This window comes from Protomyctophum bolini (genome assembly GCF_963924005.1).
Source record: "Protomyctophum bolini genome assembly, chromosome: 12".
Taxonomy (NCBI): domain Eukaryota; kingdom Metazoa; phylum Chordata; class Actinopteri; order Myctophiformes; family Myctophidae; genus Protomyctophum; species Protomyctophum bolini.
Genome location: NC_137873.1, coordinates 44,480,237 through 44,494,917, shown reverse-complemented (window position 1 = coordinate 44,494,917; position 14,681 = coordinate 44,480,237). Strand labels below are relative to the sequence as shown.

The 14,681-nt window shown below is 38.9% G+C and overlaps 1 protein-coding gene across 1 annotated transcript in view; it reads left to right on the top strand.

Annotated features, from left to right (window-relative positions):
- LOC308326314 (dynein axonemal heavy chain 11-like) overlaps positions 1-14,681 on the top strand; it is a gene marked incomplete at both ends in the record, with an annotated part of 226,908 nt that overhangs the window by 143,004 nt on the left and 69,223 nt on the right. Inside the window, 5 exon segments of the mRNA XM_080779119.1 lie at positions 572-695; positions 7,978-8,120; positions 9,316-9,477; positions 11,587-11,646; positions 14,222-14,395. Coding sequence (XP_080635245.1) covers positions 572-695; positions 7,978-8,120; positions 9,316-9,477; positions 11,587-11,646; positions 14,222-14,395 — 663 coding nt within the window.

The window sequence follows — 14,681 nt, the reverse complement described above, 5'->3', positions numbered from 1 at the left end:
CAGTTAGATGTCCTGACATCTAACTGGGCCCTAGTCCGAGGCTTGTATAGACCTGCTATTTTTTGAAAATCTTGACAATGCGGCGCAAATATTTTTGAATACAATGCTTTCACAGTGAACGTATTTAACTCAAATCTTTGAATACAATGCTTTCACAGTGAACGTATTTAACTCAAATCTTTGAATACAATGCTTTCACAGTGAACGTATTTAACTCAAATCTTTGAATACAATGCTTTCACAGTGAACGTATTTAACTCAAATCTTTTTGAATACAATGCTTTCACAGTGAAGTATTTAACTCAAATCTTTGAATACAATGCTTTCACAGTGAACGTATTTAACTCAAATCTTTGAATACAATGCTTTCACAGTGATTTCACGTAATTAACTCAAATCTGTACCTGGAAGAACATACTTTTAGTTGGTGGTCTGGCGGCCAATTACATATAATAATTGTGGTCCTTGACATAACGTTTTTCAGAAAACTGTCAGGATTTAGAAGCTATTTTGTGTAGAATAGAGTTCAGTTCTAAATGGGCTACGGTGTCATTCTGTCTGTGGCCACTAGGGGGACATAGCAGCGCTCTACATCAAGGTCGGGGTGAAGAACATCGGAACGGTGTTCCTCCACACGGACGCTCAGATCCCAGACGAACGTTTCCTGGTCCTCATCAACGACATGTTGGCGTCAGGTCTGGTTGCAATCCGTCTCCCAGAGGTCTAGCACATTGTAACAGGGACAGACTCCATCTCCCAGAGGTCTAGCACATTGTAACAGGGACAGACTCCATATCCCAGAGGTCTAGCACATTGTAACAGGGACAGACTCCATATCCCAGAGGTCTAGCACATTGTAACAGGGACAGACTCCATCTCCCAGAGGTCTAGCACATTGTAACAGGGACAGACTCCATCTCCCAGAGGTCTAGCACATTGTAACAGGGACAGACTCCATCTCCCAGGGGTCTAGTGCATTGTAACAGGGACAGACTCCATCTCCCAGAGGTCTAGCACATTGTAACAGGGACAGACTCCATATCCCAGAGGTCTAGCACATTGTAACAGGGACAGACTCCATCTCCCAGAGGTCTAGCACATTGTAACAGGGACAGACTCCATCTCCCAGAGGTCTAGCACATTTTAACAGGGACATAATTGGCCAAAATAATTGGCCAAAATAATTAAAATAATTGGCCAAAATAATTTGCCAAAATAATTTGCCAAAACCCTAATTTGCCAAAACCCTAATTTGCCAAAACCCTAATTTGCCAAATCCCTAATTTGCCAAAACAGTTTGCCAAAACCCTAATTTGCCAAAACAATTTGCCAAAATAATTTGCCAAAACCCTAATTTGCCAAAACCCTAATTTGCCAAAACAATTTGCCAAAACAATTTTCCAAAACCCTAATTTGCCAAAACAATTTGCCAAAACAATTTGCCAAAATAATTTGCCAAAACCCTAATTTGCCAAAACCCTAATTTGCCAAAACCCTAATTTGCCAAAATAATTTGCCAAAACCCTAATTTGCCAAAACCCTAATTTGCCAAAACCCTAATTTACCAAAACCCTAATTTGCCAAAATAATTTGCCAAAACCCTAATTTGCCAAAACAATTTGCCAAAACAATTTTCCAAAGTAATTTGCCAAAACCCTAATTTGCCAAAACCCTAATTTGCCAAAACCCTAATTTGCCAAAATAATTTGCCAAAATAATTTGCCAAAACCCTAATTTGCCAAAACCCTAATTTGCCAAAACCCTAATTTGCCAAATCCCTAATTTGCCAAAACAATTTGCCAAAACAATTTGCTAAAATAATTTGCCAAAACCCTAATTTGCCAAAACAATTTGCCAAAACCCTAATTTGCCAAAACCCTAATTTGCCAAAATAATTTGCCAAAACCCTAATTTGCCAAAACCCTAATTTGCCAAAACCCTAATTTGCCAAAATAATTTGCCAAAACCCTAATTTGCCAAAACCCTAATTTGCCAAAACAATTTGCCAAAACCCTCATTTGCCAAAACAATTTTCCAAAACAATTTGCCAAAATAATTTGCCAAAGTAATTTGCCAAAGTAATTTGCCAAAACCCTAATTTGCCAAAACCCTAATTTTCCAAAACCCTAATTTGCCAAAACCCTAATTTGCCAAAATAATTTGCCAAAATAATTTGCCAAAACCCTAATTTGCCAAAACCCTAATTTGCCAAAATAATTTGCCAAAATAATTTGCCAAAACCCTAATTTGCCAAAACCCTAATTTGCCAAAACTATTTGCCAAAACAATTTTCCAAAACAATTTGCCAAAGTAATTTGCCAAAATAATTTGCCAAAATAATTTGCCAAAACCCTAATTTGCCAAAACCCTAATTTGCCAAAATAATTTGCCAAAATAATTTGCCAAAACCCTAATTTGCCAAAACCCTAATTTGCCAAAACCCTAATTTGCCAAAATAATTTGCCAAAATAATTTGCCAAAACCCTAATTTGCCAAAACAATTTGCCAAAACCCTAATTTGCCAAAACAATTTGCCAAAACAATTTTCCAAAGTAATTTGCCAAAACCCTAATTTGCCAAAATAATTTGCCAAAATAATTTGCCAAAACCCTAATTTGCCAAAACCCTAATTTGCCAAATCCCTAATTTGCCAAAACTGTTTGCCAAAACAATTTGCCAAAATAATTTGCCAAAACCCTAATTTGCCAAAACCCTAATTTGCCAAATCCCTAATTTGCCAAAACTGTTTGCCAAAACAATTTGCCAAAATAATTTGCCAAAACCCTAATTTGCCAAAACAATTTGCCAAATAATTTGCCAAAACCCTAATTTGCCAAAATAATTTGCCAAAACCCTAATTTGCCAAAACCCTAATTTGCCAAAATAATTTGCCAAAACCCTAATTTGCCAAAACCCTCATTTGCCAAAACTATTTGCCAAAACAATTTTCCAAAACAATTTGCCAAAGTAATTTGCCAAAGTAATTTGCCAAAGTAATTTGCCAAAACCCTAATTTGCCAAAACCCTAATTTGCCAAAATAATTTGCCAAAATAATTTGCCAAAACCCTAATTTGCCAAAACCCTAATTTGCCAAAACCCTAATTTGCCAAAATAATTTGCCAAAACCCTAATTTGCCAAAACCCTAATTTGCCAAAACCCTAATTTGCCAAAACAATTTGCCAAAACCCTAATTTGCCAAAACCCTAATTTGCCAAAACTATTTGCCAAAACAATTTTCCAAAACAATTTTCCAAAGTAATTTGCCAAAGTAATTTGCCAAAATAATTTGCCAAAATAATTTGCCAAAACCCTAATTTGCCAAAACCCTAATTTGCCAAAACCCTAATTTGCCAAAACCCTAATTTGCCAAAACCCTAATTTGCCAAAATAATTTGCCAAAATAATTTGCCAAAACCCTAATTTGCCAAAACCCTAATTTGCCAAAACCCTAATTTGCCAAATCCCTAATTTGCCAAAACTGTTTGCCAAAATAATTTGCCAAAACAATTTGCCAAAACCCTAATTTGCCAAAATAATTTGCCAAAACCCTAATTTGCCAAAACCCTAATTTGCCAAAACCCTAATTTGCCAAATCCCTAATTTGCCAAAACAGTTTGCCAAAACCCTAATTTGCCAAAACAATTTGCCAAAATAATTTGCCAAAACCCTAATTTGCCAAAACAATTTGCCAAAACAATTTTCCAAAACCCTAATTTGCCAAAACAATTTGCCAAAATAATTTGCCAAAATAATTTGCCAAAACCCTAATTTGCCAAAACCCTAATTTGCCAAAACCCTAATTTGCCAAAACCCTAATTTGCCAAAATAATTTGCCAAAACCCTAATTTGCCAAAACCCTAATTTGCCAAAATAATTTGCCAAAACCCTAATTTGCCAAAACCCTAATTTGCCAAAACAATTTTCCAAAGTAATTTGCCAAAACCCTAATTTGCCAAAACCCTAATTTGCCAAAACCCTAATTTGCCAAAATAATTTGCCAAAATAATTTGCCAAAACCCTAATTTGCCAAAACCCTAATTTGCCAAAACCCTAATTTGCCAAAACCCTAATTTGCCAAATCCCTAATTTGCCAAAACTGTTTGCCAAAACAATTTGCCAAAATAATTTGCCAAAACCCTAATTTGCCAAAATAATTTGCCAAAACCCTAATTTGCCAAAACCCTAATTTGCCAAAATAATTTGCCAAAACCCTAATTTGCCAAAATAATTTGCCAAAACCCTAATTTGCCAAAACCCTAATTTGCCAAATCCCTAATTTGCCAAAACTGTTTGCCAAAATAATTTGCCAAAACAATTTGTCAAAACAATTTGCCAAAACCCTAATTTGCCAAAATAATTTGCCAAAACCCTAATTTGCCAAAACCCTAATTTGCCAAATCCCTAATTTGCCAAAACAGTTTGCCAAAACCCTAATTTGCCAAAACAATTTGCCAAAATAATTTGCCAAAACCCTAATTTGCCAAAACAATTTGCCAAAACAATTTTCCAAAACCCTAATTTGCCAAAACAATTTGCCAAAACAATTTGCCAAAATAATTTGCCAAAACCCTAATTTGCCAAAACCCTAATTTGCCAAAACCCTAATTTGCCAAAACCCTAATTTGCCAAAATAATTTGCCAAAACCCTAATTTGCCAAAACCCTAATTTGCCAAAACCCTAATTTGCCAAAACCCTAAGTTGCCAAAATAATTTGCCAAAACCCTAATTTGCCAAAACAATTTGCCAAAACAATTTTCCAAAGTAATTTGCCAAAACCCTAATTTGCCAAAACCCTAATTTGCCAAAACCCTAATTTGCCAAAATAATTTGCCAAAATAATTTGCCAAAACCCTAATTTGCCAAAACCCTAATTTGCCAAAACCCTAATTTGCCAAAACCCTAATTTGCCAAATCCCTAATTTGCCAAAACTGTTTGCCAAAATAATTTGCCAAAACCCTAATTTGCCAAAACAATTTGCCAAAATAATTTGCCAAAACCCTAATTTGCCAAAATAATTTGCCAAAACCCTAATTTGCCAAAACCCTAATTTGCCAAAATAATTTGCCAAAACCCTAATTTGCCAAAACCCTAATTTGCCAAAACAATTTGCCAAAACCCTCATTTGCCAAAACAATTTTCCAAAACAATTTGCCAAAATAATTTGCCAAAGTAATTTGCCAAAACCCTAATTTGCCAAAACCCTAATTTGCCAAAACCCTAATTTTCCAAAACCCTAATTTGCCAAAACCCTAATTTGCCAAAATAATTTGCCAAAATAATTTGCCAAAACCCTAATTTGCCAAAACCCTAATTTGCCAAAATAATTTGCCAAAATAATTTGCCAAAACCCTAATTTGCCAAAACCCTAATTTGCCAAAAAAAATTGCCAAAACCCTAATTTGCCAAAACCCTAATTTGCCAAAACTATTTGCCAAAACAATTTTCCAAAACAATTTGCCAAAGTAATTTGCCAAAATAATTTGCCAAAATAATTTGCCAAAACCCTAATTTGCCAAAACCCTAATTTGCCAAAATAATTTGCCAAAATAATTTGCCAAAACCCTAATTTGCCAAAATAATTTGCCAAAACCCTAATTTGCCAAAACCCTAATTTGCCAAAACCCTAATTTGCCAAAATAATTTGCCAAAATAATTTGCCAAAATAATTTGCCAAAACCCTAATTTGCCAAAACCCTAATTTGCCAAATCCCTAATTTGCCAAAACTGTTTGCCAAAACAATTTGCCAAAACAATTTGCCAAAATAATTTGCCAAAACCCTAATTTGCCAAAACAATTTGCCAAAATAATTTGCCAAAACCCTAATTTGCCAAAACCCTAATTTGCCAAAATAATTTGCCAAAACCCTAATTTGCCAAAACCCTAATTTGCCAAAATAATTTGCCAAAACCCTAATTTGCCAAAACCCTAATTTGCCAAAACCCTCATTTGCCAAAACTATTTGCCAAAACAATTTTCCAAAACAATTTGCCAAAGTAATTTGCCAAAGTAATTTGCCAAAGTAATTTGCCAAAGTAATTTGCCAAAACCCTAATTTGCCAAAACCCTAATTTGCCAAAACCCTAATTTGCCAAAACCCTAATTTGCCAAAATAATTTGCCAAAATAATTTGCCAAAACCCTAACTTGCCAAAACCCTAATTTGCCAAAATAATTTGCCAAAATAATTTGCCAAAACCCTAATTTGCCAAAACCCTAATTTGCCAAAACCCTAATTTGCCAAAATAATTTGCCAAAATAATTTGCCAAAACCCTAATTTGCCAAAACAATTTGCCAAAACCCTAATTTGCCAAAACCCTAATTTGCCAAAACTATTTGCCAAAACAATTTTCCAAAACAATTTGCCAAAGTAATTTGCCAAAGTAATTTGCCAAAATAATTTGCCAAAATAATTTGCCAAAACCCTAATTTGCCAAAACCCTAATTTGCCAAAACCCTAATTTGCCAAAACCCTAATTTGCCAAAATCCTAATTTGCCAAAATAATTTGCCAAAACCCTAATTTGCCAAAATAATTTGCCAAAATAATTTGCCAAAACAATTTGCCAAAACAATTTGCCAAAACCCTAATTTGCCAAAATAATTTGCCAAAATAATTTGCCAAAACCCTAATTTGCCAAAATAATTTGCCAAAATCCTAATTTGCCAAAATCCTAATTTGCCAAAACCCTAATTTGCCAAAACAATTTGCCAAAGTAATTTGCCAAAACCCTAATTTGCCAAAACCCTAATTTGCCAAAATAATTTGCCAAAACCCTAATTTGCCAAAATAATTTGCCAAAATAATTTGCCAAAACCCTAATTTGCAATCCGTCTCCCAGAGGTCTAGCACATTGTAACAGGGACAGACTCCATCTCCCAGAGGTCTAGTACATTGTAACAGGGACAGACTCCATCTCCCAGAGGTCTAGCACATTGTAACAGGGACAGACTCCATCTCCCAGAGGTCTAGCACATTGTAACAGGGACAGACTCCATCTCCCAGAGGTCTAGCACATTGTAACAGGGACAGACTCCATCTCCCAGAGGTCTAGCACATTGTAACGGCAGCGTAGCATTGGTTCGACCTCCCGTTAGATCGACCATTACTAACCATATCTCTAACCCTAACCCTAACCCTAACCGCAAGCACGGGAGCAACGCCTAAACCTAACCGCAAGCACGACCCTAACCCTAACCGCAAGCACGGGAGCAACGCCTAAACCTAACCGCAAGCACGGCCCTAACCCTAACCCTAACCGCAAGCACGGGAGCAACGCCTAAACCTAACCACAAGCACGGGAGCAACGCGGTCGAACTAACGGGAGGTCGAACCTTAGGGCAGCCCCCATTGTAACAGGGACAGACTCCATCTCCCAGAGGTCTACAAAGCATTGTAACAGGGACAGACTCCATCTCTCAGAGGTCTAGCACATTATAACAGGGACAGACTCCATCTCTCAGAGGTCTAGCACATTGTAACAGGGACAGACTCCATCTCTCAGAGGTCTAGCACATTGTAACAGGGACAGACTCCATCTCTCAGAGGTCTAGCACATTGTAACAGGGACAGACTCCATCTCCCAGAGGTCTACAGGGCATTGTAAGAGGGACAGACTCCATCTCCCAGAGAGACAATGTGACACATTGTGAGTTTGTAGATCTGCTATTTCCAGGGTGCAACCCAGCAGTCTTTATCTACTGGAGATGCAGGTGTAACGACATGGACTTATAAACCAATTAGTTCAACACAAAATGCTATATTCCAAGTTCAGGAGACTTTGGGAATGGAGTGGCATGGAGAAGAGAGGAGAGGGGAGGAGAGCAGAGGGTTTAGAGTTTTATCAGGATCCCCATTAGCTGGTGCATAGCAGCAGAACATAAAAACGTGACATTCGACATGAATGACATTACAGGACATACATTACAGGACATATACAGGATATATAAATGAAATATGTGTGTCTGCCTACTAGGGGACATCCCGGACCTGTTCAGCGACGAGGAGCTGGACATGATCAAGAAGTCGGTGCGTGTGGAGCTCAGAGCGCTGGGCCAGGACGACTCCAAGGACTCCTGCTGGGCCTTCTTCATCCAGAGGATACGACGACAGCTCAAGGTCTGGACGGAGCCGTGGTTCCCAAAATGTTGTCTGAGGACCCCAAAACGACACTTATTAGACTAGGGCTTTTTAAACCCATTTAGGCGTCGAAATTTAAAAAAATGTCTTCTAAAATCCTGACAGTTTTCTGAAATACCTCATGTCTGTATGGCCTCTCCAGTGCTGGCACTTTAAGAAGGGAGGGAAGGTGCCAAGTACTGTTGAGGAGTAGGGGTGTTCCACAATGTCAATTATCAAAGTATGTCTATTATCTGGGGAAATGAATGTAACCCCATATGATGATTCATCTAAAATAGAACATCTAGGTAGGGGGTTATACTTATTCATGTTCAGCTGATATCTGTGAGCTTGTAGATAAGCGGTGTATGGTTAATTGTTTCTCTGAGGGTGGTAGGATCCTCTCCTATAAAGAGAGACTGCAGGCAGAGCTAGTCAGTTCTGCTCGGGCAGGCATCAGGCTGACAGCCCAGTGAGAGAGCTGCTATAGAGCCCATTATGTCATGGCCATAGCCTAGTGCAGTTTGGTTATTTTTCCTTTTTCCTATGTTGTGCGTTGAGTATTTTTGAGTTATTTGTTTTGTATTTGGGCCAGTATTATTTTAGCTGTTTGATTCTTCCGTTGTGAATATCTGCACTGGAGCTGGAGTTTAATAATAACATATTTTATAACATCCACCAAAAAGCATCGCTGACTGTTTTTGGAGCCTTGGCCCTCGGGCAACTTCACAGACCCCATAAATTATATGTATTTGGCCGCCGACCCCCATCTGAATCTTTTCAAAAATAGCAGATCTACAAGCTTGTAGATCTTGGCTATGTTTAGGTTAGGGTTAGATATAGCCTGAGCTAACGTGTTAGGTTTCTGGTCTAGAGGGGGCGGGTCATGGCTGAGATTTGCGCACGCCCTGATTGGATCTCATCGATCTGTCCGTCACCCCCGGCCCCTCCTCTCCCCCCTAGTGCAGCGCTACGTCACATCATTTGGAGCGACGCCCACCCGGAAGGGTTGACTCCCACTTTTAGACCAGAGCGGCCAATGCGTTCCTCCAGGCTTTACATTTTTGCACCAACAAAAATGAAAGCCTGGTACCGAGGCTAGGGTTAGACATAACGATGCACATTCTGACTCATGCCACGGCACCATTTCCGAGCCCTCACGTTGATGGTCTCTCTCCCCTCCTCCCGCCACCAGGTGGTGCTGTGTTTCTCCCCGGTGGGCTTCACCCTGCGGACGCGAGCCCGTAAGTTCCCCGCCCTGGTGAACTGCACGGCCATCAACTGGTTCCACCCCTGGCCTCAGTCTGCCCTGCAGTCCGTCAGCTCCACCTTCATAGACAAGATCCCAGGACTGGAGGTACGGGGAGAATTATAACCATATATGGGTTGGATTCCCGCTCGGGACGCTGTGGGCTCTGTGGCGGCGGCGGCGTGTCATCAGTATACCCGAGGCGGGGGTTAGCAAAGGGGCCTTTCTGTGTGGAGCGTGCATGTTCTCCCCGTGTGTCCCCTATAGGGCAGAGGTTCCTGCTGATCATATTATCATTGCCGATCAGTGTTGTTTTTGGCAGCAGATTTCTATTTTAGTTTTAGTCACAGTCACATGCATAGTTTTCACTTAGTTTTAGTCACATTTTAGTCACCTGGAATGTGTTAGTGTTAGTCTAGTTTTAGTCGACTAAATGTCATAAGATTTTAGTCGACAGGTGATTTAGTCGACTAAAATGTATTTTGGCGGGCCTTGTTGCCGTCATAATTACTTATTTTACACTTGCTGAAAATAGCCGATCTACAAGCTCACAACGCGTCGCACTGCGACGCGTTGTGAGCTTGTAGATCTGCTATTCTCAGCATGCAATTGTGTACAATGACTTAAACTGGATCTCTTGTCCACTAGTCCCTTCCTAACATTTTTGTCTAGTTTTTATTTGTTTGACGAAATTGTCAGTATATTTAGTCTTAGTTTTAGTCACCATAGCACAGTTTTCATTTAGTTTCCATTTAGTTTTCTTCAGTGGAAAAAGGTAGTCGACGATATAACGCCATTTAGGTCAATGATACATAACATTATGTTGTGATATATAATAGCGCCGGTAGCCTATTTAATGATACATAACATTATGTTGTGATATATAATAGCGCCGGTAGCCTATTTAATGATACATAACATTATGTTGTGATATATAATAGCGCCGGTAGCCTATTTAATGATACATAACATTATGTTGTGATATATAATAGCGCCGGTAGCCTATTTAATGATACATAACATTATGTTGTGATATATAATAGCGCCGGTAGCCTATTTAATGATACATAACATTATGTTGTGATATATAATAGCGCCGGTAGCCTATTTAATGATACATAACATTATGTTGTGATATATAATAGCGCCGGTAGCCTATTTAATGATACATAACATTATGTTGTGATATATAATAGCGCCGGTAGCCTATTTAAGGGCCCCCCCCCCCCCCTCGTGGGGTAAGCTCTTAACCCATTTAGACTCCTGACAACTGATTATACAACTGAGGTCAGTGGTTCTATGTCAGTGGCTCTAGGTCAGTGGCTCTATGTCAGTGGCTCTAGGTCAGTGGCTCTAGGTCAGTGGCTCTAGGTCAGTGGCTCTAGGTCAGTGGCTCTAGGTCAGTGGCTCTAGGTCAGTGGCTCTAGGTCAGTGGTTCTAGGTCAGTGGCTCTATGTCAGTGGCTCTATGTCAGTGGCTCTAGGTCAGTGGTTCTATGTCAGTGGCTCTATGTCAGTGGCTCTAGGTCAGTGGCTCTATGTCAGTGGCTCTAGGTCAGTGGCTCTAGGTCAGTGGCTCTATGTCAGTGGCTCTATGTCAGTGGCTCTAGGTCAGTGGCTCTAGGTCAGTGGCTCTATGTCAGTGGCTCTAGGTCAGTGGCTCTAGGTCAGTGGCTCTAGGTCAGTGGCTCTATGTCAGTGGCTCTAGGTCAGTGGCTCTAGGTCAGTGGCTCTATGTCAGTGGTTCTCAAACTATAACTATTTCATGTCAAGGACCCCCAGCATAATCTGTATTGGCCACAGACCCCCCCCCCCCCCCCCCATCTGAAAATATGTTGTTTTCAAAGACCCCCCCCCCCACACACACCCAGAAGCAAATATTTGAGTTAAAAACGTTCACTGTGAAAGAATATAATTATATTCCAAGATTTGCGCCACATTTTCACAATTTCTCAAAAATAGATCTACAAGCTCATAGTGCAGCACTCGGTGCCGCACTATGAGCTTGTAGATCTTCTATTTTTTCAACAGCTAAAGTTTAAAATTGTGGTTAAACGCTATAAGGCGACACAGATGAAGCGTCAGCGTTCAGCTCCATAAATGGTTAGCTAAGGGTGGCAGTGGTGACAGTGTCTTGAGTGTACAGGGTTTGATGAGGGCGTATGAAATGTGTACTGCTGTCTTATAGTAACATGTGACTTATTTCGTCCAATCACAGCCTCACGTCCGCGCCTCCATCAGCGAGTTCATCTCCTACGCACACACCAGTGTCAACGAGGTAAACATTATGCTAATGAGGTGTTCATGAGGTAAACATTATGCTAATGAGACGCCAATGAGGTAAACATTATGCTAATGAGACGTCAATGAGGTAAACATTATGCTAATGAGATGTTAAAGGAGTAGTCAGTGATTTGGGTGATTTGGAGAGAGAGAAAAAACGGTCCGCCCCGGTAACAAGATGTGCACAAATACATGCGCACACACCAAGGCCCGCCCCCGCTCCATCATGATTGGCGGAAGTCCCCTCTCTATTCTGATTGGATGAAGGCTCGGCCACCTAGCCAAAAAAACAAAACCTAATGTTTTTTTGTGACCCCCCCCCAGGGGTTACCTGGGGACAGGGAGGAACTCCTTATATGGTCAGCACACTCTATAGTAGGGGAAGGATTATCACAACAAAACAAAATAAATAAGTGATATTTGAATTAAGTGAAATCACTGAATATAACTTTAATGAGGTGAATCATACATTCACCGTTAACCCATTTAGGCCTGATGTTTCTGTATCAGTGGTTCTCAATATTTCATGTCAAGGACCCCAAAAATTATATGTAATTGGCCGCCGACCCCCATCTGAAAAATAGCAGAACTACAAACTATGAGCTTGTAGTTCTGCTATTTTTCAATAGCTGAAGTAGAACATAATCCTTAAAACTTAATGAACTACTACTACTACTACTACTACTGCTACTGCTACTGCTACTGCTACTGCTACTGCTACTGCTACTGCTACTGCTACTGCTACTGCTACTGCTACTACTACTACTACTACTACTACTACTACTCTACTACTACTAATAATAATACTACTACTACTACTACTACTACTACTACTACTAATACTACTACTACTACTACTACTACTACTACTACTACTACTACTCTACTACTACTAATAATAATACTACTACTACTACTACTACTACTACTACTACTACTACTACTACTACTACTACTACTACTACTACTAATAATAATAATAATAATGCTACTGCTACTGCTACTGCTACTGCTACTACTACTACTACTACTACTAATAATAATAATAATAATACTACTGCTGCTGCTAATAATAATAATACTACTACTGCTACTGCTACTGCTACTACTACTACTGCTACTGCTACTGCTACTGCTACTACTACTACTACTACTACTACTACTACTACTACTACTACTACTACTACTAATACTACTACTACTACTACTACTACTACTACTACTACTGCTACTGCTACTGCTACTGCTACTGCTACTACTACTACTACTACTACTACTACTACTACTAATAATAATAATAATAATACTACTGCTACTACTACTAATAATAATAATACTACTACTGCTACTGCTACTACTACTACTACTACTACTACTGCTACTACTGCTACTGCTACTACTACTAATAATAATAATACTACTACTACTACTGCTACTGCTACTGCTACTGCTACTGCTACTACTAATAATAATGCTACTGCTACTGCTACTGCTACTGCTACTGCTACTACTACTACTACTACTACTACTAATAATAATAATAATACTACTACTGCTACTGCTACTGCTACTACTACTACTACTATTACTACTACTAATAATACTACTACTACTACTGCTACTGCTACTGCTACTGCTACTACTACTAATACTACTACTACTACTACTACTACTACTACTACTACTACTACTACTACTACTACTACTACTAATACTACTACTACTACTACTACTACTACTGCTACTGCTACTGCTACTGCTACTGCTACTGCTACTGCTACTACTACTACTACTACTACTACTAATAATAATAATAATAATACTACTGCTACTACTACTAATAATAATAATACTACTACTGCTACTGCTACTACTACTACTACTACTACTGCTACTACTGCTACTGCTACTACTACTACTACTACTACTAATAATAATAATACTACTACTACTACTGCTACTGCTACTGCTACTGCTACTGCTACTGCTACTACTAATAATAATGCTACTGCTACTGCTACTGCTACTGCTACTGCTACTGCTACTACTACTACTACTACTACTACTAATAATAATAATAATACTACTACTGCTACTGCTACTGCTACTACTACTACTACTATTACTACTACTAATAATACTACTACTACTACTGCTACTGCTACTGCTACTGCTACTACTACTAATACTACTACTACTACTACTACTACTAATACTACTACTACTACTACTACTAATACTACTACTACTACTACTACTACTAATACTACTACTACTACTACTACTACTAATACTACTACTACTACTACTACTAATACTACTACTACTACTACTACTACTACTACTACTACTACTACTACTACTACTAATACTACTACTACTAATACTACTACTACTACTAATACTACTACTACTACTACTACTAATACTACTACTACTACTACTACTACTAATACTACTACTACTACTACTAATACTACTACTACTACTACTACTACTACTAATACTACTACTACTACTACTACTACTACTACTACTACTACTACTACTAATAATAATAACGTTGCCAGGTCAGTGTGAAGTACCAGCAGAACGAGAAACATTTCAACTACACGACGCCAAAGAGCTTCCTGGAGTTCATGAAGCTTTACGGCAACCTGCTGGCGACGCAGCGCACCGAGCTGACCAATAAGATGGAGCGGCTGGAGAACGGCTTGCTCAAACTGCAGACCACCGCCTCACAGGTAGCTGACCCCTGACCTTTAACCCTGAAACCACTGGTTGGTTGGTTAATTGATTCAATTCAAACACAGACCTCCTGAAAGTCATATCCGTTCACAAACATATATTTTAAAATATCTTTACATTAAAAAAAAAAATCGTATTTCCTTTTCTGCTAAGCAACAACCAAATACTGTATAATTATACTTAGATGATTTCTACTAAAGTAAAGACGAAACGGCCAGGCTCCACTTCCACTTTATATTTGACTCATGATTAGAGCTTCCGTTGCTCCAGACTGTACGACGG